The sequence below is a fragment of the Drosophila persimilis genome, unplaced genomic scaffold (genome assembly GCF_003286085.1).
Source record: "Drosophila persimilis strain 14011-0111.01,24,50 unplaced genomic scaffold, DperRS2 tig00000000-arrow-pilon, whole genome shotgun sequence".
Classification (NCBI taxonomy): domain Eukaryota; kingdom Metazoa; phylum Arthropoda; class Insecta; order Diptera; family Drosophilidae; genus Drosophila; species Drosophila persimilis.
In genome coordinates, this window is record NW_020825288.1 from 7172963 (window position 1) to 7197829 (window position 24867).

Genomic DNA, 24867 nt, shown 5'->3' on the forward strand with positions numbered 1-24867 from the left:
TGTTGGAAGCAGATCAAATCTAATATAAGAAAATATCCCAAACGGTTTCACTGATTTTTTTGAAATTCTTCCTTTTGCGGACATTAATACCAAAATTCATAAAAATACATCGTTCAAGCTCACATATGTCTGATTATTACTGGGTATAAAAGTAGTTCCCCTTGTTTTTGTTTTTAGGTTTTTTCGGTAGTTTTTATTTTATTTATTTTTTGTCAATTTTGGTGTGTGTGTTTGTGTCTTCTGCCCTATAAGTGCATCGTATCGTAACTCTTGCTACAGTTTCCTGTCGATCAATATTTTGTGTGTGTGTGGTGTGTGTGTTTGGATAAATGTAGAAAATGTAGAACATACTGCCACACAGGGGCCATCTATGTTCTGTTACCTGATTCTGATCTATTGTTGAAATAGCATTATAATATTATGATCGTTTTGTTTTGCGTAATACATTAATTACATATTAAATAATTGCTTTGCTTTGTCATTATTGGTTTTTGTTTGTTCTTATAAATTGTATTTGAAAATAGCGCTTTCGTTGCGTTTAGTAAAAATATATTTGGGCTCTTCTACTGCAGGCTTACAGAGTAATCGTCGTACAATAAGTATACAATATTTTGTTGTATCTCATCCCATCGTCTCACAAGTGCTACGGATTCAATATAAAACTGGCATCGTTATCATCAATCAACGCGATTATTGTTTAGGTTTAATGTTTAAACGTACATATCGTAGGTATATATTTATATAAATTTGTTGTTGCATTTCTTAATTCTCTCTCAAGGCATTGTATGTAGTTTGTATGTTTGTATTTCTTCTGTATTGAATATATGCAAATTTCGTTTAAATGTACAATTTTAAAACCGGCTTAGTTCCTTTCATTATACGCTTCGTTTAATTCTTTTGTTTGCTTTCTACTTTTTGTTTATTTGTTTTATAATAAATATCACAACGCATCCTTCCATCCATCCACTTCAATCCCTTTCCATCCAATCATTCGGTTTTGCATTTTCCGGCCTGGACGCTTGCGCCTCAGGCTGAAAAATGTCAGGCATACAACGAGCTAGCATGCATCATAATGCATCCATCCGTCCATCAATCCGATCCGATCCGATCCGATCTGTTGTCGTATGTATATTTTTGGAAAATATAACACGCAAATGAAAAAGGTTTCAAAATTGCACAAAACACTCCTCCGGCATAAAGACATACTACTACGCGTAGAAAAATCATAAATTAAACGTAATAAAGATAATAATACAAAAACATTAAAGTTAAACGGAAAACAAGAGTACCCTTCTCCTCCGCAGGACGGTGGGGGGCCTACGAAATATTCGTTACAGATACGATTACAAAAATGAACAAAACATCGTTAGAGCTAGCAAAATGTTCGTCGCCTAGGTGTAGATACAATATACTCATAATCGTAGTTCATTCATTATATAAAACTTAACTTAAGTCTGACTTTGTTAGCGCCGTACGTCGGCTGCCGATCCCGCTCCCGCCCCTGCCCCCGGCCCTATACCGGTTATAAGCTGACCAACTTGGACGGCTCGGTTGTGGGCGTGGGCAGCTCCAGTGGGTGCTTGTTCTGCGAGGTGCAGTTGGGGATCAGCGGACCGGAGACGGGCGTCAGCCCGGTGCCCCCGTCCATCAGGGAGTCAAAGTTGAAGGTGCCCGTCGACGGTGTCTGGATGGGCACGCCCTGTATCTGCGTGGGAGCCCTGCCGCTCACACTCAGCTGCATCTGGCCGCCGAAGGGCCGTTGGAAGGCCAGCGTGTTGGGCCGCTCCTTGGGCATTTTGTTCAGAGAGTTAAGTGTGGGGCCGTTGTGGATGCTGCTGATGTTGCTGATGGTGGTGGGGAAGCTACCAAAGCCATGCGGCGCCGTGCCCGAGACGGGCGTCTGCAGCGACCCCGCCGGACCGGTGGGCGTCATCAGCGTGGCAATGTTGGGCAGCGCAAAGCGCTTGTGCGGCGGCGGTCCGTCCTGGTCGAGCGAGGAGCTCGAGTCCAACGCACCGTCGAGCGGCTCGTCCTTGATGTGCAGCAGCAGATCCTCGTCGATTGGCACTGGCTTGAGATCGAGCGGCGAATTGCTGCGCCCGGTGGAGTTCAGGGTGGCATCGAGGCCGGTGATCGTGCCGCTGCTGCTGTCATTGCTGTTGCTGTTGTTGTTGTGGTGGCTGCTGCCGCTGCCACAGCTGCCGGCACTGAGGAGGGCCGGTGGCCCGATCAGCCCGTTGCAGGTGGTCACGCTGAGCATATCGGCACGCACCTTCTGGCACGTGGGACGGTGTGCCTGCAGGAAGTACTCCAGCTGGTTCTTCGTCTCGTTGAGCAGCTCCATCTCCTTCTTCAGGTTCTCGCCCCGCTTCTCCAGCAGCTCGACCTCTTCGGTGAGTTCGTTGGTCTGGTCGACGCGTCGCTTGCGACAGCGTGCCGCCGCCTGCTTGTTTCTCTCCCGCCGGATGCGACGCTTCTCCTCCTCCTCGGGCGTCATATTGGCGGACCTGTTCGGGCGCCGTCCGCCGCCGCGACGCGCCGGTGTGGCACTGTTTGAGGTATTTGTGTTGCGTCCGGCTGCGGCCAGGACGTTGCTGAAGTTGTTGGCGCCGCCAGTACCGCCGCCATTGCCGCCGCCGCTGTTGCCCATCATGTGTCCGTTCTGATAGGAGGTGCTGTCTGTGGCTCCACTTGCTGCAAGTCAAAAGGGAAAAGGGAAAACCAATTAGTATCTCTACGGTTTGTTCTGTCGATTGTGTATGAAATGCTTACAAGTATCGGATATGCTCTGATCCTCATTCATTTGCCCATCGGCCCAGGAGCCGTTGGACTCCTCCGTATCGCTGCCGGGCATAACGCTGGCCCCGCAATCGAATACCTGCTGCTGCTGTTGCTGCTGCTGCTGGCTGATCAGCGGATTGCTCACACCAATGATGGTGGCCGTTGTGGTTGTTGTGGGTACCACGGATGATGCCAAAACGTTGCCATTTCCATTGCCGTTGCCGTTGCCATTGTTGTTGTTGTTGTTGTTGTTGTTGACCAATGGGGCCAGCGGGGGTGGCTTGAAGCCGGCCTGATATGGTGCATCGTTGGTCATCTCGAAGAATGTCTCCTCAATGCTGCGCAGCGTGGTCGGCGTCAGCGTGGGCGTCGTCAGCGTTGGTGCACTCTGTATGCCATCGAATGTTCCGAGCTGCAATACAAAATAAGCGAAATTAATCAAAAATGTTTACAATTCCTTTTATGTTTAATTTGTTCTGAGTGGAAGAGGGAGAGGGACAGGGAGAGAACTGTAGACAGAGAGAGGATGTGAGAGAGATCCATCAATTGAATGTTTACATTTCTGTTCTATTGTTATTCGGTTTTGTATACCCTGTATGCCTGTCTTTTTCCATGCAGAATCTTTTGCTTAAATGGAAATCAAAAAGTTTGGATCACTATAAAGTGGCTATCATACGCATTGATCCATTTCCTAGGGTATCCAACACTTCGCTCTTCACATTCTGGCCTCTCTTGCTTCTTCTTCAATCTATTTTTAGTGATGAACAAAAAACGCAATTGTTTCGCGCCCAAAAAAACCAAAACATCGTCGCATTCCAACACTTTGAAATTACAATTTTCGATATCGATACATCCCCCAAACCGATACCGATATATACCTGCTGCATAAATAGCTCGCTGGCTAAAAAACTGGCAATTTCACTGGCATCCATAGCAAACTTGTCGCCATTCGTTGTTGTTGTTGTTGATGTATTCGTTGTTGTTGTTGGATTATTCGTTGGTGTAGTTTTTGTTGGTGTTGCTTTTTGAGTTGGCGTAGTGGTTGCCACTGCTGCTGTTGGTTGTTGTTGCTGCTGTTGATTGTAATTAATGTGCGCACAATTGTTGTTGAATTCCTGTTGCTGTTGTTGCTGCTGTTGTTGTGTAAAAAAGTTCTGCATTTGGCACATGGCGGCCATGGCGGCGGCGTTGGTGTTGGTTGCTGCATTGGTAAACGTTTGCCGCAGCTGATGCTGCTGTTGCTGTTGCTGTTGCAGATGTTGGTGTTGCTGCGGCTGCTGCTGCTGCTGCTCGTAGGAGGCAGCCGGCTGCTGCGTGGGCAATTGTCGCTGACGTAACATTTGCTGCTCTTGCTGCTGTTGCTGCTGTTGTTGTTGGTAGTATTGATTGGCAGCAGCAGAGGCATTATATGGCCATTGTATCTGCGGTTGAGCGTTCTGCGTCAGGCCGTTTTGTTGCGTATGAGCCGCATGTGGTGTCTGTTGCAGCTGTGTCTGTTGCTGTTGCTGTTGCTGCTGCTGTTGATGCTGTAGCTGTTGTGCCTGATGCAGCTGATGGAGGTAGGGATGGTAGCACGCGTTATGCGCTCTACCATTGAGATTTTTCATCATTTGTTCGTTGTTTCCTTCCTATCTAGATCCTAAGCTATCTCTTATGTGCTAATCTCTCTCTTAATATTATGTATACGCAATGTCTGATCACGTATACGCACAGTTGGGCGCAATGACTAGTATTCGTTATTCGTTAATCAACAATATAATGGGACAACAATGATATATATATATATAGTATATTCAATCGAAAATCAACAGAAACAGTTTCTAATTTATTTTTAAATCTAAATGAAAACTCTTCTTTGTTTTAAATTATTAATATTTACATCAAAAAGCAAAAGATCTTCTATCTATCTTTAAATATATATATATTCTATAGATTCCTATATGTAGGCTTGTCTTTATGGTTGTTGTTGGTGTTGTTGTTGTCGCAGTAGTTGTTGTTGTTGTTGTTTCGTTCGTTGTTGGTTTTTTCTTTATATTTGGTTTAGATTTTGGTTATATTTTCGTTTTGGAACAGTGTTTCCTTTCCTTTCGTTTCGTGACGTGACGTAGATTCGTTTTGTTCAATTCAATTTCTCAATCGTCGCCCTCCGTCTTCCGGGGGTCTGAGACGCTTCACGATAAGCATTGGCTGATTTCGCAAAGGATCGAAATGAGTATTCCACATAATCAGCACTGAAGTAATTATCGTAGCCTTCAGGGCTTCAAATCGAGTGGGACAGGCACGTGTTTTCTATAATTATATAACGAGGAGGGCTTTCGTTTTACGGATTGAGCCTTGCGCCAGTTTTTCGATTCGATTCGTTTCGATTCTCATGGGTATACGGCGGGCAACGCCTCTAAAAAAAAAGCTACGAAAAAAACTATTCCTCTGCCTTTTGCTTTGGGCCAGCAATTCGCTTTTATCGTATCTATATATATATATATAATATTATATAGACGGCATGCGGCATGCAACGTAAACTGAGAAAATGTGCGTCTCGTTTTATTTTTTGATTCCTCCTTTTGTTTTTATTTTTATTTTTATTTGTATTTGTATTCTATTTTCATTTCATTTTATTCCTCGATTCGTTTTTGGCAATGCACACGCGCGCGCCGCAAAACAAACGGCAGAAAATTTGTCAAAACACAGACCAAAAAATCCCACAGAAAAATCGGAAAAAACAATTGCAATTTTCGCTTTTCTGTTTTTCTGCTTTTTGGTTTTTCTTGTTGTTTCTGTTTCGAATTTCCAAATTTATTTTCGTTTTGTTCGCTATTCGTTTTCGGTGTTTTTTTTGTTGTTTTTTTTTTTGGTTCGCTTGTTCGGGTTTTTCTCGAGCAGGAAAAAGCGCGCGCGCGATCGCCTTTTGGTTTTTGTTTCTCGAATATTTTTTCTAAACTTCGATGGTTCGTTGTTCGTTTGCGACTGATTCCGGGGCGAGCGAGAAAAATTGGCAACGATCAAGAGATCTAGAGATTGCGATTTATCTAGAGAACAGCAGCCGCGGCAGCCAGCTCACAGAGTCCCCAGAGAGCTCTCTCTCTCTCTCGAGAGAGAGAAACCAACTAAGAAAATCAAATAAATTTAAATGCTGGCTGCTCTTAATTGAGCGGCAGCCCACACAGGGGCGACAGGGGCGGGGCAGCCCACGCGTATCTTTCAGATATGAGCATATGCCGTGCCCGCCAGAGATGTGGGTTATTTCCGATTTGGCGGATCCCTGGAAGCGCTTTTACTTTGCCATAAATCACACATTCAGGGGAACTGTTTTTGGGCCAATTTGCGGATCGTAACATAACATTTATTTATAGCAGAGCCGAGCAGAACATAACAGAACTGTCGTCTGTCACATCTGACAGATGGATGAGTGTTGTGTGCCACAACAGGTGGAACCAGAGAGACCCCCTGTCTCGCAAGGGCTCTAAATACGAGGTATTCGAGGGGTATATTGTGTGGATAAACACTTAAGAGGTACACGATCTAGGATCAATGAGGTCTCTCTTTGCGTAACACCTGGGAGAGGGATCCAGGAGCCTTTAAAGAGCTCAGGGGGGGCTCCAACGCAGACTGAAATAATTTTGTACTTTGGTTTCATTTAATTGTCATTTCCACATCATCTCAAGAGATTTCCCAAGGTGTAAAGCGCTCTTCCTTGTTTTCTGGCTTATTTCCGCCTGTTAAATGTTGTTCTTTGTTGTGCGATATTTATTTATTGGCTGATCTTATCGGAGGGAGGATACATTGCCCAATCCAAAAGGCCATTCCCTTATTCCGCCGTCGTTTGTGTGTGGCACAGGCAAACAATCGATTTTATTCTTTGTACGCATGTTTATTTTATATTTATATTTATTTATTTATTTTATGTGGCATTTACTTTTGAAGAAAGCCGCCGTTCAAGCACCTTCCCCACGCTGTCTGGTCGGAGACTTTCATTTTAACCCACTTCGAATGTAAATTTGCTTTTGCGAACCTGAACATGAACCGTATTTAGTCGATGAATCAGTCAATTTAAAATATATACCTACTATATATTATAGTAAATAATAACATCAGCAATTGTCTAAATTGAAACGGTCAGGGCAGACGTCTCTCTCTCTTATCAGAGAGGTCTGGGCACCCAGAGTTCACGTCTGAGGGTCAATTGAGCTGCGCCAAAGCGTGGCAAATGAAATGAACAGAGCCCCAGAGCACCAGACCACAGAACTACTGACGTAGTGCTGACTAATACATGGGTCTGCTGCTGCCGCTGCTGCGGCTGCAAATTTGATTACAGTGAGACTCCGCACAGCTGTCTGTCCGTACAGTGGGGCATTGGCTCTAAAAGAACGGCGATTTGCCTGGCCCACCTATGACCTTGACTCTAATTAGTTCAACATTTTACGCTCTCCTCCTGGCGGGGAGGGGAGGGGGAGGTGGTGCAGCGGGAATTGGCAACAAGTTGACAGCCAAAGAAACATCGCATCGACTTTTGCCGCCTCTGTGTTTCAGAGCTGACGTGTTGACTTATTTTTAGTTCAATTTTTGCCTGACAATGACGTAATTAAGGCAAAATAAAAGCAACAACAAAACTTGGCAACATCAAAAGCAAAACTTATAGCAACAAAAAAAAACAAAGACAAAGCAAAAACACAGTCGACAACAATTTGTATTGTTTATATCATAAGTGGCGTTGAATTATTATCAAGTGTCGAGGTGGAAGGGAGACAGCAGGCACTGTTAAGAGTCAGCTGTTAAGTACTCAACAGTAGACTGTTAGCACACGCTGTTAAACGGTAACAGGCCACTGTTAGTCCTCTGGTACAGCCTGTACCTGGCTATTGGAAGCCAACTATTGCTTAAATCTGCTTTGTGAGGGATTTTCGCATATGATTAATGTTCTATCTGGATTACTGTGGCAAAATCAGGCGAAAATATGGCATGTTCTAGAGAACTAGAGCTTAGTGGATCATTTTAAATAGCTTCTAGTTTGAAATCAGCTGTTCTTAGTAGTTTCCAGTCGTAAATTGTGCATAAATATAATACAAAACTGTGCCGTCTGGGCCTAAAGCTTAAGGGGTCTGGTCTTCTAGTCTTTCGATTTAAATAATTTTATAAAAGAGGCTTATGGAATTATTTTATATCTGACAAGATGTTAATCAGAATATACCGCCTTCTAAATGTATTCCTTTTCTTGAATATTAGTAGAATCTAAAGACTTATCAATAAACCAATTATTTTACTTTAAATATTATTCCTTGCCTTTCCATGCCATTGCCCTGCTAAAAACTATATATCTCCGCTGCTATTCTCTTTCCAAATCAAGATCGAAACACAAGCAAACAATTTCGCTAGTTGCTATTAGTTTTGCAATGGCATAAATTAACTAACTGTCGAGCTTGTTAAATACAAAAAATAACAAAAAATAAATTGCCTTGATGAAGGTTACAGCAATGCCTCTGAATGTTTAGTTAGAAATGCGCATAATTATAGTAGGAGCTAAATAGAAAAAACTACAATACATATATATTGTATTTTTCGATTGGCAAAGACTTCAAATGCAGCAGAGGCATTGTGTTGTGCCTCAATGAGGTTGCAATGTCAGAAAAAAAATCCAGAGAGGAGAGAGAGAGGTAGAAAAGTTGACAAGTTCAAGTGCGTTTCGAGCAGGATTCCACATATAATATATATAGGGAGAGACTTCCCTTGACGATAAGCATAACTCGTATAGTAGTTACTTCTGCGTATTTGTATATGATTTGCATTTGCGAATATATATGCAAATATTCTGCGAATAAAACAATTAACGCAAAGGAGAAGGAGAAGGCAAATCATATATATGTATATTTTTTCGCATGAACGTGACCGCAATGCCAGAAAGGAAAGGAAGAGAGTGTGCTGGGCCGCCTCTGGGGGCCTCTGTTGATAAAGCCCCAGCCAGAACCAACAGAATTTTTGGAGTGCCACCGAGTCAATGGCCGGCAGCGTGGCGATGGACAGCAGCCATTTTTAGGCACGCCAGCAGGCAGCCCCTTGACCATATCGTGCTTATATAACATACACAAACAAAGATATATACATATATACATATATATATGTGTAAAAAAAAAAAAATGTGTGTCTGTGAAAAGCAGCGCCGTCATTAAAATCACTTGAGGTTTAACCATTTTTGGAACGCCCCCACAAAAAAAAGAAAAATAAATAAAAATTGAATTAAAGTTAAGAATTTTGTTGTATTTTTTGTGATTTTTATTTGAACTGCTGCACAGGCCATAATTCAAAATTTGCCAAAAAGTGCAGCACACAAAAAAAAAGAGGATGTCAAGGCACAGGGAGAAATAAATTTCAACTCGAAGACGGAGTCGGCTACGAGAGGAGGCTGTGCGAGGGAGGGTGGGGGAGGGGGGTGGGGGGAGTGGTGTCAGGCCTTAAGTTGAGTGTCAAATTAATCAGGCTTTTGGTAGGGGCCAGGGCGTGGAATAAACAGCGATTGACAAATTTGCATGCGATATTTAAAAAGGCAGTAAAAAAACAAAAAAAAAAGGCATGCGCTAAAATATTTATGTTCTGGCGTTTGCCTGGGGGGTGCATTGAACCCTCCTCTCTCTCTGGAAATGTAGAAATTTATTTGTTTTTGGGTTGGGTTCAGGGGTTGGGGATTCTAACCATCGAAGAGTGATTTTTTTTTTTTTGTATAATTAAAGTGCGCCCTCGATATACGCAAACGGGCAAACGTGCAGCTAATAAAATGACGCGACATTGGTCTGGGAATAATTTATTTAAATGCATTTTGTCGCGACGCGACACACACACGACAGAGAAAACGAACAATGAAGCAAACCAGCGTTTGGGGGGGCTGTGGGGCGTGTGGGGGCTGTGGGGGGTGTACGGAATTTATGGCCAAGTTTGCAGTTCGAGGAAATGGCAAACAAACGACGCGTCGTCGAGGCGCCACCAAAGGATAAAAGTGCAGGACAGGACAGGGACAGGACAGGGCCAGACAGGAGACACTAGACAAGACAGAGCCAAAAAGAAAGGACCTCGGAGAGAGAGAGAGAGTGGTAAAAGTTGTTTTCACTTTTCATTTTCGAGGTTTGGCCAATTCCGATTCCAAGAAGGACATGACCGCAGAACAGAGCCGTTTGCCAAGCTCAAATTACGGCTGGCAGGAGTCAAAGCGAAAAAGGAAAGGGCACCAGGGGAAAGGGGGGACAGGGCCCAGTTGCAGTCGTGTGTCTCTACTGTCAAATTATCTGCAGCAAATTCTGTTGGCAGGCCCCTAAAAAGTCCATTATCCATTACGTGTACGTGTCTCAGCCTGGGGCTGTTTCTTTGGTGGAAAATCCACTCGAATTAAGAAGGAAATTCAATTAAATCGACTGACCGCACACACTACATTAATTTGGGCTGCATCTTAATTCAATTTCAGTGGCTGTTGCACGCTCCATGCTCTCTACGCCGCCATGTGGCATGATCGGAGCGTTTTTAGGCCAGTTCTGTAGGGGAGAAAGGGTGCCGCAGAGTGGGGTAGGCGCTGCCAGGTGTAGGTAGGCTCTCTCACACAAAGGAAAGTTATTGTTTCCCCCCACAGACTTCAAGTGATTTCTTTCATGACAAGCGGGCCCACGGCAAATCGAAGAACGCCCACCACCAGTCAAAAAAAAAAAAAAAAACACAGATTCCATTGCGAAAGTACAGCCACGAAATCAAATAAAAAATAAATGAATGTAAGAGCCAGAGACAGACCATATTCGTTTTTGTTTTTTGCTCTTTTTTTTTCGAGTTAATTAAAAGAAAGTTGGACTTTGTCTGGATATTGCGGGGGCGCCCGTCCTCCCATTGCCTGTCGACTTACGAGTAATAAAACAATTTGAAGAGAGCTTAAGCGGCGGTGTGGGGCGTTGTGGGGCATGTGGCAAGTGTTTGACTTGCAGCATGTCACTTTGAACCGCCCCAATTGTGAGTGATCCCCTCCTCCATACATAATAATTCCCTCCGACTATCAAGTGTCACGCGAATGAGGTTCACAAGTCAAAGGGTTCACCCCATTTGGACCCTCATTCACTTTCATATCATACAAAATTAACCAAAAAAAAAAAGAGAAAAAAAGTGCCCTCAGCGGAAAAGTGCAGTAAAAAAAACTGATAAAATGTCACGAAAATCGCACGTGTCCAAGATATCAGCCATAGAGCGGCGGCGGCGGCGGCGGCGCACCAGACGGCGACCGAGAACCCGTTGGAAAAAGCGCAACGGCAGACCAGACCGGACCGCACCGCACCGGATCACTGGACTGTGAAATGCAATGTGCAAAAAAATAACCGAAAAAATTAAGCCCAAAAGAAAACAATGCTAACTGTTAATGGTAGGCATGAATTCGCAACGTGATTTACCGTTTGGGGGTGATTTTTTGGGCTAAAGAAAAATCTTGGGGTGTAGTCCAGGAAAAGACAAGAATGATCCCCTCTACTGCAGGGCTTAAAGGTTTTTTTTTATAGACGGAAGGAGCACAGAAAACCAGTTGAAATGCACCTGCCGTTGGGCTCTTTGAACACCTGGCTTTCACACAATTTTAGGGCTAGAGGAATGCGTTCTTGGAGGGTGGAAATGCAGAATTTATGCATTGAATTTGGTTGGCAGATAAATCTACAAGAACTACAGAAATATCTTAAAAGAAATGGCATTCAGGATTGATTATTTATAATAATTATTTTATTTAATTTAATTATTATTTATTAAAAATTAATTAAGCTTAAAATTCCATTTCAAAACCATTTTATTTTTTAAACCAAAAGAATTTTTCTGTTTAAGAGCCTAACAAAATACGTTTAAATTTGTAAGTTGAAGGGATTTTGTAAATAATTTATTAATTATTATTAATATTTTCTATATCAAATATTTTGCCAATTTTTATTATTATAATAATCCCTCATAAAATTCTCTATCATTTACACATCTCCAACCCAATCCCTATCAAAAATATCGTTGTATCTTTCCACATTCCTCGATAGCAAAGCAAAAATTCCAGCATTGGATTCAATGATTTATTCCCTATCCTATCTATCGTGTCGTATGACAATCCAAAAATTTGTAGCAATGGTGGATCCCCTTTACGAGCCACAGCCAACAAAAAAAACTCGTAATTCCCTTATCAAAAAAAAAAAACCACACACACAACAAAATATAGAAATCTTTTTTAGGGTAATGAGCATTGAATAGAGTGTGGATTGGGAAGATCCAATGGGCGGGGCGGGGCCGGGCCTTATCGGTGGACAAACACAAACAAAACTAAAAACCCGATACAGACAGTGGTTCAAGGGGTAAAAGTGGCAAAATGGCATAGGAATAACAAGGGAAATCTCCAATTTCCAAGAATTCCATGCGAACGATAACGAGAAAGCTTATTGGCAGAAATAAATAAATATCAGAGGCGTAATTTACAAAAAAAAAAAAATATATAGTGTAGAGTAATTCTAGAAATTTCATGGCAAAACACTGATAGGAGTGGAACATAGAGCTGATAACACTCTCCGATGGGGCGGGCGCCTAAAGTATGCCAAAGTTGGGGTGGGATTGGGGCGGTGGGCGCGGGGGCTACGGATAGATTTTCAGAGATCTTACCACTTTGGGCAACGGCGATAGCGGCATGCTAAACAGGTACTCATCGCCAAAGATATTGTAGTTATCCAGCGTCATCATGGATATGCTGGTCTCTGTGGTATCTGTATCTGTATCTGTATCTTTTGTTTTGTTTCCGGCACAAAGTCTATTTTGCCGATTAGCCAAATGATTCAAGGCGATTTCTGGCGAAATACGCCTTTGTATATGTCTTTCAAAATTCAGTTCACACACCACCACAAATGTATCTCGACGGATCGATGTATCTGTATCTGTGCCTGTTGTACGAATGGCGCGCGATCGTGCGAATTATTTGCGTTGTCCGTATTTCAATATTTCCGAGAATTGTTTTGTTTTCAGCTATTCTTTTGGTTTTTTCTTCGATACAAATGCCACAAACATTCTGTTTTTACAGTAATTTCACTCGATTTATTACGTTTGACGGTTCACAGTTTTGTAAAACACCAGAGATTATTGCCGAAGCGTTTCGCACGGCCAACTTGTTTTGACTAATGCGTCATCGTCGTTCGACTGGCCTTATATACGCCCCCAGAGGCCCCCAGACGAGTTTTTTTATCGCTTCGAGTGAAAGAGAGCCGCCCAGACGTTAGAGAGGGCCGTTTTTGAGTGGAAACGAAAGCTACGTGGGGCTCCTCTCCGGGTCTCTGGCATTTCCTGAGCAAAAACTGCACAGACGGCAAATTATAGTACATTTTATATAGATATATATCTGTATTATATTGTGGGTTTAACCCGCTCTGGCTGCTCTACACATACAATACAATATATGGAATATCGCACTCACGTGACTCTTCGTAGTTTTTCTTTGGCTACGCGATGTTCTTGGGGCTGGCTCCCCTTATCTTATCGCCAGACAATTTAGTTATGACATAAGCAACTAAATTTAAAGACACCGAGACACAGGTAAAGTCGCCCCTTTTATGCCCCCAAATGCAACCAACAACAAAGGCTGGCCTTTGTAATCGCGGGGCCCCAAAAAGAGGGGCCTTATCTCGCAGTTGGGCTCTACGAAATGGGTCGCCAGGCGATTCAATTCGAATCCAATACGAATCGGTGTCGCCATCGCCACCGCGATCCACCTGAGCAGGAGGCAGGCAGGTGTTCCTCCATAGGAATTTATCGTATCTATGTATGATATGTCAGCCTTTTCAATAAATATTGATGGGGAGCCCCCTGCCTACCTGCCTGCCTGCCGCCTCTACCGTTCGATGCGTTCAGGTGCCGCCTTGTAATTTTATGCGCAACCAAATGAAAAGGCCACACTGACCTTGTATCGTCACTTACGTGGCTCTCCTTTTTGGTCTCTAGAGGGGTATGGGGGATTGGTGCAGGGGGTTGGGGAAAGTGCAACCATATGTGGGTCGTGTGACACTAAACATCTGTGTGGCACAAAGGCAATTGCTTTGCTCTACTTACCTGCAACGAGAGAGATACAGAGAGAGAAAGAGAACAGAATTTTCAATTAGTATTTGGGATTGGAAAATGTACAAGAAATGTATTCTTAGAGCTTTAGATATATGGGAAATATATGTTATTTTATAAGGAAAAGGTTGTAGTTCAATGTTTTCGTGGAACTATAAGATATCTAGGGTACTATCCCCAAAGTTTCTTTGGAAATATGCAGCTATGGCAAAAGATAGTACGGGTATTTCTGTCGAATATTTTATGTGTTTCCTAGGACGTTGACTGAACCCTCAAGGGGCCCAAGCGGCACGAAGCTTTTTGCGCGCGAATCACAGACAGAAACGCCATAAACCGACCGAGGAGCGCTGCTGCATGCCGCATGACACCCAGGCAAGACGTACATACATAAAAGGACAGAGATTCAAGGAATTAATAAGGATTTATAATGCATTGTCATCAAATTCGCAAAGAACAAAAGCAGAGAAACATTACAGGCTGTGGATCCCGTGAATTTCGCGAATTTTAAATGCGAATATGGCCGAAATTCTATCGATTGCTCAGAGGGATACTCCTCTTCCCCTACTATGAGATTCTACCTTCTCCAGATGCCAAAAGTTTCCGCATTGAAAGACCTAGAAGCCTAGATTCACACTCAGAACAGAGACAAACGCACATAAGGTTCCATTGAATTATCTAAAGATTTACATAGGGGTTCACCATTCACCATTCATTCAACAAAGACCTTTAAAATACTACTCGTACAAGATAATGCCCCTCATTGACTCACATGTTGACTCGAAATGCTGCCTCTAACGCATTTCAAAGTTCGAGTGAAAATTGCACTACCCTTTTCGGGTTAGGGTACAATCGGCCATAAGTTTTCGAACAGTTTCTACGAACCCATTGCCGACGTCACGAAGTGGTGATAAGACTCTGTTCTGTATTCCCCAGATTACGTGCGAGTAGTAGCATTCGGAAGCCGGCCACTCCTATTGAGTATTTCGTATTTTTAGCCAATGGTATCATGCCTCGGGTAGGACGCAAAAGGTTCTCCGCCCGGAAGTAGAGCCTTAGGTTTCCATATAATTTGGCAATCGGTCGTAGGGAATAACGAAAACATAAATGAATAATGAGTGATTTCTGTCGAATAAAAGTTGTGCGAAGACTGATAAAGGCGCTCGGTATCTGTATCTGAGCAGAGGCGTTTACATCAGTACTTAAAAATAAAGCTATCTTTGCAGTTCATTTTCATTGTTTTTCTTTTGTCCAGCGATAAGCAAACGGCTGCGATAAAGTCTTGCAGTTCCGTAGTAACGTGATCCAAACTTCCGGTGATGATGGGGGTACGGGTATGGGTATGTGTCGTAGGCCCGGGCCATCAGATAAGATTGGAACAATGGGCCTCAAGAAAAACAAAAGCAAATCTATGACAAATACTCGTAGTACTCGAATCGGCAGCAAAGGTCTCGCTGTTTATCTGATAGGGAAATCGCTTTGCAATTAACTCGTGTTTATGGTGTAAACAGAACTTGGAACCGTTGGAATCGGTTGCACAGGTGTCTCCGACTCCTTCGGGAAGCAGACTGGAAGTATCACACAAATAGCCCTAGGATTAGTGGTCTTTATTATGTTCTAAGCTCAGTTTTCGAATACACTGATACACTCTGCGACTCTGTGATCCTTAGTTGAAGATTAGGTGACCCCGACTCCTTCGGAAAGCAGTTCTGAGTGAGGAATGGAAGTATTTCACAAATACGCTTAAGATCAGCTATCCTCTGCGACTCTGAGATCCTTAGTTAAAGATTAGGTGTCTCCGACTCCTTCGGAAATCAGTTCTGAGTGTGCACTGGAAGTATCTCAGAAATACCTTTAGGATTAACGAACTTTTTATAGTCTAAGATCACTTTTCGAAGATCTGCTATCCGCTGAGACTCTCAGAACCTCAATTGAAGAACTCCCACTGTGGAAAATGTCCTTCCTTTCAATCCACTTTGGAGCAGCTCAGTGGGCCTCTACTTTAAGATCTGTTTTGGCACTTGATCATCAATCAGGCCTCTTTCCTAATCTCAAAATCAAAAAACACTTTCGAAATTAAACTCGTTTTTGATTGGATATACTAGAACGAACTTTTAAGAAACAAAAGCGAAAAACGTGAAGAAGGAGAATGGCTTTTATGCGTTCCAAGCCATCGCTGGGTTCCCTGGCCCGCGTTGCCTTTCGCTGGTGTGGTCCTGGCGTGGGGCTCGTCAGCTACAGCCAGGAGCCGTATCTGGTGAAGGCCGTGCAGGGCAAGTCCAAGCCCAGGAGTCCCACCTTACAGTCCGCAATGCAGCCCAGAGCACAGGCCGAGACGATTCAGGCCCCCAAGTGCTTCGGGGAGGACAGCTTTTTCTTCAGCTCCACGCCCAAGGCCGATGTGATGGGCGTGGCCGACGGTGTGGGCGGCTGGCGGGATCGAGGCATCGACGCCGGGCGCTTCTCCCGGGATCTGATGCAGCGCTGCTTCGTCCACGCCCAGAAGCCCACCTTCGATGCGCGCAATCCGCGCCAGCTCCTCAGCGAATGCTACGGCGAGATGAAGCGCAAGTGGAAGCCCATCCTGGGCAGCAGCACCGCCTGCGTGGTGGCCTTCAATCGCAGCGAGTCGGCCCTGTACACCGCCAACCTGGGCGACAGCGGGTACGTGGTGATCCGCAACGGCAGCGTCCTGGACCGTTCCGAGGAGCAGACGCACTTCTTCAACATGCCCTTCCAGCTGACAGTGCCGCCGCCCGACTCCAACCGCGAGATGTGGTTCTGCGATGATCCCTCGGAGGCGGTGGCCACCCGCCTGCTCCTGCAGCCCGACGACCTTGTGCTGGTGGCCACCGACGGGCTCTTCGACAACATGCCCGAGCAGATGCTGCTCGAGATGCTCTCCAAGGTGCAGGGCGTCCACGAGCAGAAGGCCATACAGGAGGCGGTCAATCGTGTGGTGGAACGGGCGGGCGCCCTCTCGATCAACCCCATCTACAAGTCCCCCTTCTGCCTCCGGGCCCTGGAGAACAACGTGCCCTATGGGGGCGGAGGCAAGCCGGACGACATAACCGTGGTCCTGGCCAGCGTGGCGATGCGCCAGTGCAATACCGTGGGGGATTCCAATGAATCCAAGGGCTCCGCCCTACGTCCACGTCTATCCTTTCCCTAGGCGTGTGACGAGAGGAGGCGTTTTCAGAGTTAAATCAAAAGTTTAAAAGTGTTGACCGGCAAATATTATTCCAAAGTCAATCAAAAAGTCACCGTGTGTTGCCAGCGATAAACATTTAATATACAATTTGTTTATGAAGAAAAAACAGCAGTGTAGGGTGGGCGGGGCGCGGGGGGGCGTACGGGGGGTGTAGCCTCCACTCATTCATTCAGTAAATATGAATGAATGAATGAACGAATGCGGCTACAACCGATTCCACACACAGCCGAGCCGAGCACGGCGGCAGGCAGATTGGATGATGACTCATACGTTTTAACCAGAATTCGTGCGCTTTTTTTCTTCTGTTTTTCTTAGCCCAGTTAGTGAGCGAGTTTGTGTGTGTGTGTGTGTGTGTGTGTGGGAGAGGGGCAGCGAGACGTGCCATGGCCTAGGGGCCCAACGCTCGGCTGCGCCCACACTCGAGCCCGCAGAAGCCGGCTCTACGAAAACCACTCGTTTCGGCACACGTAAGCACTCACTCAGCCACTCACTCACTCACTCACGAGAGCTTTTGCACTCAACAAAGAGAGACAGAGAGAGATAGAGGGCCCGAGAGCGCGTTATTGACGAGCGCCGCGCTCACCACTCGGGTATAAAGAGAGAGAGAGAGAGAGCGGGGGACCAGCAAAATCAGGCGATGGTCGCTGACGTTGGAAATCCCCAATGCAGCAGCAGCATTGCGAAATTCCCCTCCAGCATAATGTGAGAGTGCCTTCGATAAAAACGGAAAGGATACGGGGATACGACTAGAGGATGACCATTGCAGAGTGAAGATTTGGGGGAGGAAACAACACTAAAGGAAATAATGTGAAAATACCTTTAAAAATTATTAGAAAAAAATATGAATAAATAATATTAAGATATGTAACGAGGAAAACCAAGGAAAAATGCCACATTTCTCATCAGCACAAGGCCCACACGCCCGAAATAAATTATCTCTGATAACACCACAAGATATTGGCAGACTTATACCTATAAGATCTGGAATGGAATATAGGGGAGAGAGTGGCACAAAATTGAGCCTATAAATGCCCCGCAGCCAGCGATTTCCGCCATGAAATTCCGCAGTCTTACAAATAAATACAGTCGAAATTTCATATAGAAAATCTCAAGAGGAATCACAGAACTAATTTTTGCAATATAGCATTGCAGTGTTCTGGAAATAAATTCCATATATAGGAAACTTCGTTGTATGGAAGTTCGTAAAAGAGAAGAGCGACTGTATACCAGAATACAATAAATATATCCCAGATCCCCTATACCCCTTTGGTTACAAGCCCTCCCTGAGTGCCAGCAGACCCTCGGCTTTCCCTTGCTGTCGGGTCAAGGAGTTGACACAATCTGGGGAGTGCTGTCGGGTGTCCGGGGCCGTCAGTTCTTGATAATTTCCCCAATGGCTTTATCTTTCGCTCGTTTCGCACTTTTCAGCGCCGTGTCGAATTGAACCTGATGTTGCAACACTCGTTCGTTGCCCCTTGGAATGCGGTGCCTGATGCTGCGCCTCTTCTTGGAATTCCTTGCCGGATGACGCGTCCGCACGTTGCACGGGCCAACAAGGATCGACGGGCGTGTAAATCTTTCAGCATTGTGTGTATGCTGTATGCATTTTTAGCCACACTCCACACCACTCCAAACCCAACCAAACCGATCCCCACCAAGCCGTTCCAGATGTGCTCCAATTCGTATAACCAACTCCACATTCAATTCCGCATCCATTTCCCCAGTTCCATGTGCAATTTCCGCTGGCGGCTTGAATTAGTCGAATCGTCGATGTATATAACTCAATTAGGGGTAGAACGGGGGGCTAACTGAACATCAGGCCACTGCCAGTTAGCACTGACACCTCCTTCTCCTCTTAGTACTCCTCCTCAGGGCCCTGGCCTTGCTCTAGAAAGTTCAACAAACCCATTGGGAGCACCGAAGCAGAGGCAGTGGCGGAGGCAGTGGCAGAGGCGCCGCAGTCAATGGCTGGAACAAAGGGGGTTCTTTGTAGTCCCTGAATTTCAGGTTTGAGGGACACATTCCGCACATTTTTGTATTTGTTTTGTTACCCTAGATATCGCATGATTTATTGAAGGAAAACTATTAACAAAGAGAGCAATAGATTCTTTGAGTAAATTCCTTTAATACGATTCGACAATCCTATCAAATCCCCCCTAAAAGAATACAAAACAAACAAAATATTGTATTTTGTGTTTTAAAGCACTTCAAAGACTCTTAAGACCAAAGTTTTTTTAACCCCAATATTACGAAAAATATTTATATATATTTTAGAAGTTTTTAGAACTTTATCTTCCATTCTTTCACCGGTAGATTATTTTAGGAGCCACAAAATGAGGAGATATAATTATTATAACTCTTGAATATAACAAATTTCATTATACAGTACTTCCCATGTCTAAAATGCTACCCCTGGAATCTCCTCTTATATTCCAATCTATTATCCAAACAAAAATAATAAAATAATAAACAAAAGCAAACAAAAATTCGTAAAAAATATAGCCGATATCAATCCTATATCAATATCGTCTTAATAGCTTTAACCCCCTTTAACCCCTCTCCAGGACTACGCTCCTGACAAATGTGTGAATGCTTTCCTTTTTTCGCTCACATGACAGCCCATCCCACTCTTTGGGACCCCGTTTCCTCAGCCGCCTACACTCTGCCGAAATTCCCAGAAAATCGAAAGCAAATGCGAACTCGAAAACACGCAACATTTGACATTTTCCCCCCGGTTTTTTTCCCCCCATTTTTGTTTTCATTATTGTATTTTCGGTTTCTTTTCTTTTGCCGCTTAGTTGAAAATATACCAAATGACATAATTTTTGTGTGCGGGGGAAAAATTAGCATTTGAACTGAAGCAAATGAGAGATCATCGCATTACTCTCTCTCTCTAACTCTCTTTCCAGCTATCTTCTCCGACATATGTATGTATCTCATTCGAGTTGGAAGTAGAGATGAGCAAAGGCTTTGAAGACGAACTCACGCACGAAAAAGCACGAAGCTGCTCACGATGAAGCATAACGAAGAAGGTGAGAGCTTAAGCTCTTCGTTACTGCCTTGAAAGAGCCTTGGAATCACGACTATTCATCCCCTGACCATCTCTAGCTGTGACGTCATTCCATCGAGAAACTTTGTGACCAAATTAGGTACTCTTTTTTTTCAAATGAGCTTCGATGTGCCAGACATGCTCCGACATGCCTCGAGAGTCAGCCGCGAGGAGACGAACAAAACCGGCTTGTCTACGTCGCTGTCGTTGTTGTGGCCGAAGCCGAAGCCTGAGCCAAAGCTTAAGTTTAAGCCATTGACGTCATAAGATAATTTCATTAGCATGCCCGAGCCCCAGTGGAACTTTCGAGTGAAAAACAACGAACGATATCCACAATCTCAAGTGGAAATGGTCAAACGTTTTGGGGGACTTCCCCTAATTGATAAAGCAAGCAGGGCGTATAAATAGAAAACCCTACTAACCGAGAAATAATAAACAAAGAATATTAGACTTTAGATGGCAGTTCAGTTCTTAATGAATTGTGGATAAATCAAAACAAAGATAAATTTACAATGAAGATAGTGCAAAATCGGGTAAAGAAAAATCCCCTACGTACAGGTTGTTTATAGATATCCAGAAATCTCGCTAGGATAGGGACAGCTGTACAGAAAGAGAGAGAGAAAATTCACGCTTCACTGCTAAGCCCAAGTCTGCCCAAGGCAGGAGAGCCATCCAAGTAGTCAAATAGTACTTTATAAGCCTTTCATAAATTCAATAGCAATATTCTACCACTATTTCTTTTCTGAAAACCTTTCCCAAGTACAAAATGTTCTTTACTATTCCATGACTCTTATAATATGGTCTAAACTTTCGCTAAAATCCACTTGTAGATACACAAATTCCCTTGAAACTCCTTAAATTCCCTTTAAAAATAAAATCTATATAACATTTTCCACTTAAAAAACTGAAACCCAGTCAAAGGCAACCGTTTGTGCGCTTATTATCTATACATTTCTTTATCTATCTGTCGATTACTCCTTGCCTGTCGCCTGCCACGAAATGCATTACAAAATCCCATGAAATATTCTTGGTACAATCGAAAGCCATAATAAAATAATAAAAAGTGAGGACACCACACACGCAGAATGAGACGATGAAACGATCAAACGATTGGCATGATTGGATCCAGCGATACGAACGAGTATCGTAAAAGATTTGCACACACGAAAAACCTAAATGTGCCCATAAAAACCAAAGAAGAAAAACCCCAGCTATGAGGTTACCGCAGCTAAAGATACACTCTCTAGGGAATACGAAACGATATGGTATTACGCGATTCGAATCGAGTTTTTCTTTTACCGATTTGCTTGTTGACAACTCCTTAACTTTAGGAATAACATAAACATCCTCGATCGCGAATCTGAGACGAAGATCTGTGGTGGTTCGCAAAAACAAAGCGTGGGAGCGCACATCGCCAGCAGAAGGGAAAAAGTCACACCCGAACACGGATCCTTCTGGGGATACATCTCTCTGGGTTCCGATTATGTCTCAAGGCTACACTTATAAGAGTATTATGATCCTAAAGCTTTTCTTTTAATGAACATCTTCTAGAGCAACAAATAGAAGGTTCTGTTTCCAGTAAGAAGAGCATGAGAGATGGGATCGAAAGAGTATCCCCATAGCTGTAGAATCTAAGCAGAAAACAACAATAATAATTGATGGTTTGTTGTATGGTGTTTATTTATTTTTTGTAGATTTTTTTTATTCGTCTGTTTGCTGGTTTTGATATTTATTTATTTTTAGTTGATGCGCACATTAAATTGGCAATTTCTGTTGTTGGGGGATATCTGATCCGATGATGATTATTATACTCGTATACATATTTTTTATATACCTAAAAATCACTGTTCGAGGAGTGTTTCGCCCGATGCTCGTGACTTTTAATGCGTTTGCTTTTAATGCATGGAATATTTATGTGGCACGCTGCATGTTTTATGCAACAAAACAACAACAACAACAACAATAGCAAAACATGGCAATTTTTAGTTGTTCAAGTGCATGGCACCATATAAAGCGCATACATTCCCCGTACAGCACCCCATTTGGATCCCCATTCCGTAGCTCCGCCGCTCCAACCCCATGCCCCAATCCCCAGTCATGGGGAATGCAACGCGTGAGTCGCTTGACATTCTAAGTGGAATTCTGGGGGACACAAAAGGGGGGAGGGGAGGCACCAAAGCAGCTGTGTGCCATTTGACCTTGGCATTGGATTTAATTTTATGGTGAAATCAACTGCAGCATAATTTTGAATGTCAAGAGAGAAGCAGGCATATAAGGAGTGGACAGGGGAAAGAGGTAGAATTGGCAGGACGGGGGCATTGTGCGTGGGTATAAGGAACGTGGGCTTGGGGGATCCACAGTCAAGTCTGGGTTTACTTTAGGGATTTCTCTGCCATAAGATGTCGACGGAATAAAAGCAGGGGGAGAACAGAAATGCATCTCAAAGATAGCACCCCACAAACACGGTGTTTCCCCCTCTAATGACTACGAATGGAAGACCTTGACCTTAGAATAGATTTAGTTTTATTTGCACCATCAACCCACTGCAGATAGATGAAATTTCTGCTGTCGCAGGGCGAAACGTGCAGCGTGCAACGCACGTGTTGCAACCAAGAAACTGGGGGAAAATGCCACAAACCACAAAAACAAGATACACCCACGCCAAAATAGACAGACCGCAAAAAAAACGAAAAATCGAGAATGAAATCAAATTGGAAACAGTTTAAAATACGGCAAGCGGGAAGGGGGAGGGAGGGGTGCAGCCTTGTCAATACGAGTGCCAATGCAGCACAAAAATCACTCACTCTCTCTCTCTTTTTGCACTCCCACTCAACACACATTTTGACTTTTATGCAGAGCGCGTCAGTTCCGGTCTGCCAGTTGCATATTTGTACTCCCGCTCTCTCTTCTTCAAGTCTTCTTTATGCAGCTGAAACGAAATATGCGACCATCGTGAGAGCGTTCTCCAGCAGTGCCTCGGCCTCTACTCCAACTCTTTGCGCTCTCTTCAGCTCAAAACTCGCATGCGATAAAAACCACCACAATCTGTGTACGTGTGCGAGTTCACGTTCCATTTAGTATCTGTGTGAGCGCACACAGGTCCAGAGCGTGAGAGAGAGAGCGGCGTCAGAGTGACAGCGCAAAACAACAACAAGAGTGTAAATTGAAATTCCAAAGATGTCGACAAAGTAAATACGAAATAAAAACCAAACCGATTCGAGTCCAAACGAAACGACTGCGATGGAGACGGGACGGAACGGAACGGGTCTGAGACCACAATGGGAAAAGATACAACACACACACATGGAATTTGGCGAAAAAAAAGAAGACCAACACAAAAACAACAAAAGTTCAATATGTTTTTTAAACAAGTTATTTTTCAATGTGAATTTTTTGTGTGGCTAGATCCGGATTTCAACGGGGGGTACAGCGGGTACATTCTATTGCGTTCTGTGCACTCGCAGAGTTGTACCAGTTTTCCCTCCACATGCCTGCCGCCCTTTCCATGGCAAAACAGGTTGGGCTCCGACCAAAAGATACCCCTTACTGGGAGTAGCCAACTATTTCCGATGGACATTCATCTAAACATTTCCATTCGAACGTGGTAGAACCAGCCACTCGCATATCCGAGCATACCCGTTGCCCCCTCCGCTTGCAGGGTATCAACAAAAGAGCAATTCACTTACGATAAGATTGCGCACTGCTGCCGCTGCGGCCGCTGTTGTTGGCGTCGCTGCTGCTATCGTTGTCGTTGTTGCCGTTAGATCCGCGGGCAGAAAGTCCAATTGCTCTGTCGTTGCCGCCGCCTCCTCGCTCTCCTCCTCGTCCAGCTTCGGCTTGCTCATTGTTGTTGGTGTCGCTTTTGTTATTGTCTTGCGCTCGACTTTAACTTTCATTGTCCTCTCTTTTGACTTGTTCCGTTGTTGTTGTTGCTGTTTCTGTCCCTTTTATGCACTTTGCACTTGCACTTGTCGCGCTCCGCTCTTTACGCTCTGCCCTGCTCACAGTTTCGTTCTCAAACAAATTGCTTGCATGTGCGGGTGGATGGACACTCTCTTGCCTCCTGTCACGCCACTCTCTCTTCTGTTTGCTTGCTCTTTGACTGCCTTTCACACGCACGGGCTCGTTCGCTCAGATACAGCTGTCAAATTGTTGCTGTCTTTTCCTTTCTGCCGCCCGTCAGAGTGTTAAAAATGTTAACGGTTCGTTCGCACAGAATTCTCTAGATTAAAGCGTCAGACCACGCCCCGCACCGCACCGTTGAACTTCGGACGCTTGCCGCTCTCCTCGCCACACAGAATTTTGTTGAATATTTCGTAATTATTTTGTGCTTTCTGACGCCCTGACGTTGCACTCTCACTCATGTATGCATGTACATATGTATGTATGATGTACACATATGTAGATGTATGTATAGATAACGCGCAATCACAATTACATGGAGAAATAGTTACACTTCTTTCTTTCTTTTTAGGGGAATGTACGAAAAGTAACAACAACTACAATAACAGTACGGTAAAGGGATGGGGCAGGGGGGTGGGCAATAACAATAAAAACGTTTCTTGTTTGCTGTCCCGCTCCAGCCACTGCTCCAGGCCCGCCTGCCAGACAGTTGCTGCGTGTAAAAGCGAGAACGCGAACGCGTCGCAGACAGTGCGACTCGCGACAGAGTGAGAGGGAGGGCGATGGTGGAGGAATGACCGTCGGGGGGGTGGTGTGGGGTGCGAAAGGAGGACTGATTAACTACACGGAGAGA

The 24867-nt window shown here is 44.2% G+C and overlaps 2 protein-coding genes across 4 annotated transcripts; one reads left to right on the plus strand and one right to left on the minus strand.

Annotated features, from left to right (window-relative positions):
• Window positions 1-187: 187 nt before the first annotated feature.
• On the minus strand, window positions 188-24495 carry LOC6587899 (transcription factor kayak). 3 transcript variants are annotated; one of them, XM_026984404.1, is made up of 3 exons: window positions 23798-24495; window positions 2773-3193; window positions 188-2694 (listed from the first exon to the last, which is right to left on the minus strand). In XM_026984404.1, exons 1-3 carry the CDS (start codon window positions 24005-24007, stop codon window positions 1523-1525), a joined length of 1803 nt encoding a protein of 600 aa, XP_026840205.1. In that variant the 5' UTR covers window positions 24008-24495; the 3' UTR covers window positions 188-1522. The 3 variants fall into 3 exon arrangements, with proteins under 3 accessions (XP_026840205.1, XP_026840206.1, XP_026840204.1); XM_026984405.1 differs by lacking the exon at window positions 23798-24495 and adding an exon at window positions 12415-12783; XM_026984403.1 differs by lacking the exon at window positions 23798-24495 and adding an exon at window positions 3660-4597.
• LOC6587930 (protein phosphatase PTC7 homolog fig) lies at window positions 15948-17023 on the plus strand. The gene has a single exon (XM_002012790.2). The coding sequence runs from the start codon at window positions 16001-16003 to the stop codon at window positions 17021-17023; it is 1023 nt and encodes a 340-aa protein (XP_002012826.2). The 5' UTR covers window positions 15948-16000.
• Window positions 24496-24867: the final 372 nt, after the last annotated feature.

What these genes read in the sequence shown, in the direction of transcription:
- LOC6587899 (XM_026984403.1), bottom strand. Translation starts at nt 4,391, where the DNA reads ATGATGAAAAATCTCAATGGTAGAGCGCATAACGCGTGCTACCATCCC. An exon ending in GCGAGCTATTTATGCAGCAG is followed by an intron (nt 3,194 to 3,659) that starts GTATATATCGGT and finishes TTTGTATTGCAG; the next exon opens with CTCGGAACATTCGATGGCAT. An exon ending in TCAGAGCATATCCGATACTT is followed by an intron (nt 2,695 to 2,772) that starts GTAAGCATTTCA and finishes TTTGACTTGCAG; the next exon opens with CAAGTGGAGCCACAGACAGC.
- LOC6587930 (XM_002012790.2), top strand. Translation starts at nt 16,001, where the DNA reads ATGGCTTTTATGCGTTCCAAGCCATCGCTGGGTTCCCTGGCCCGCGTT.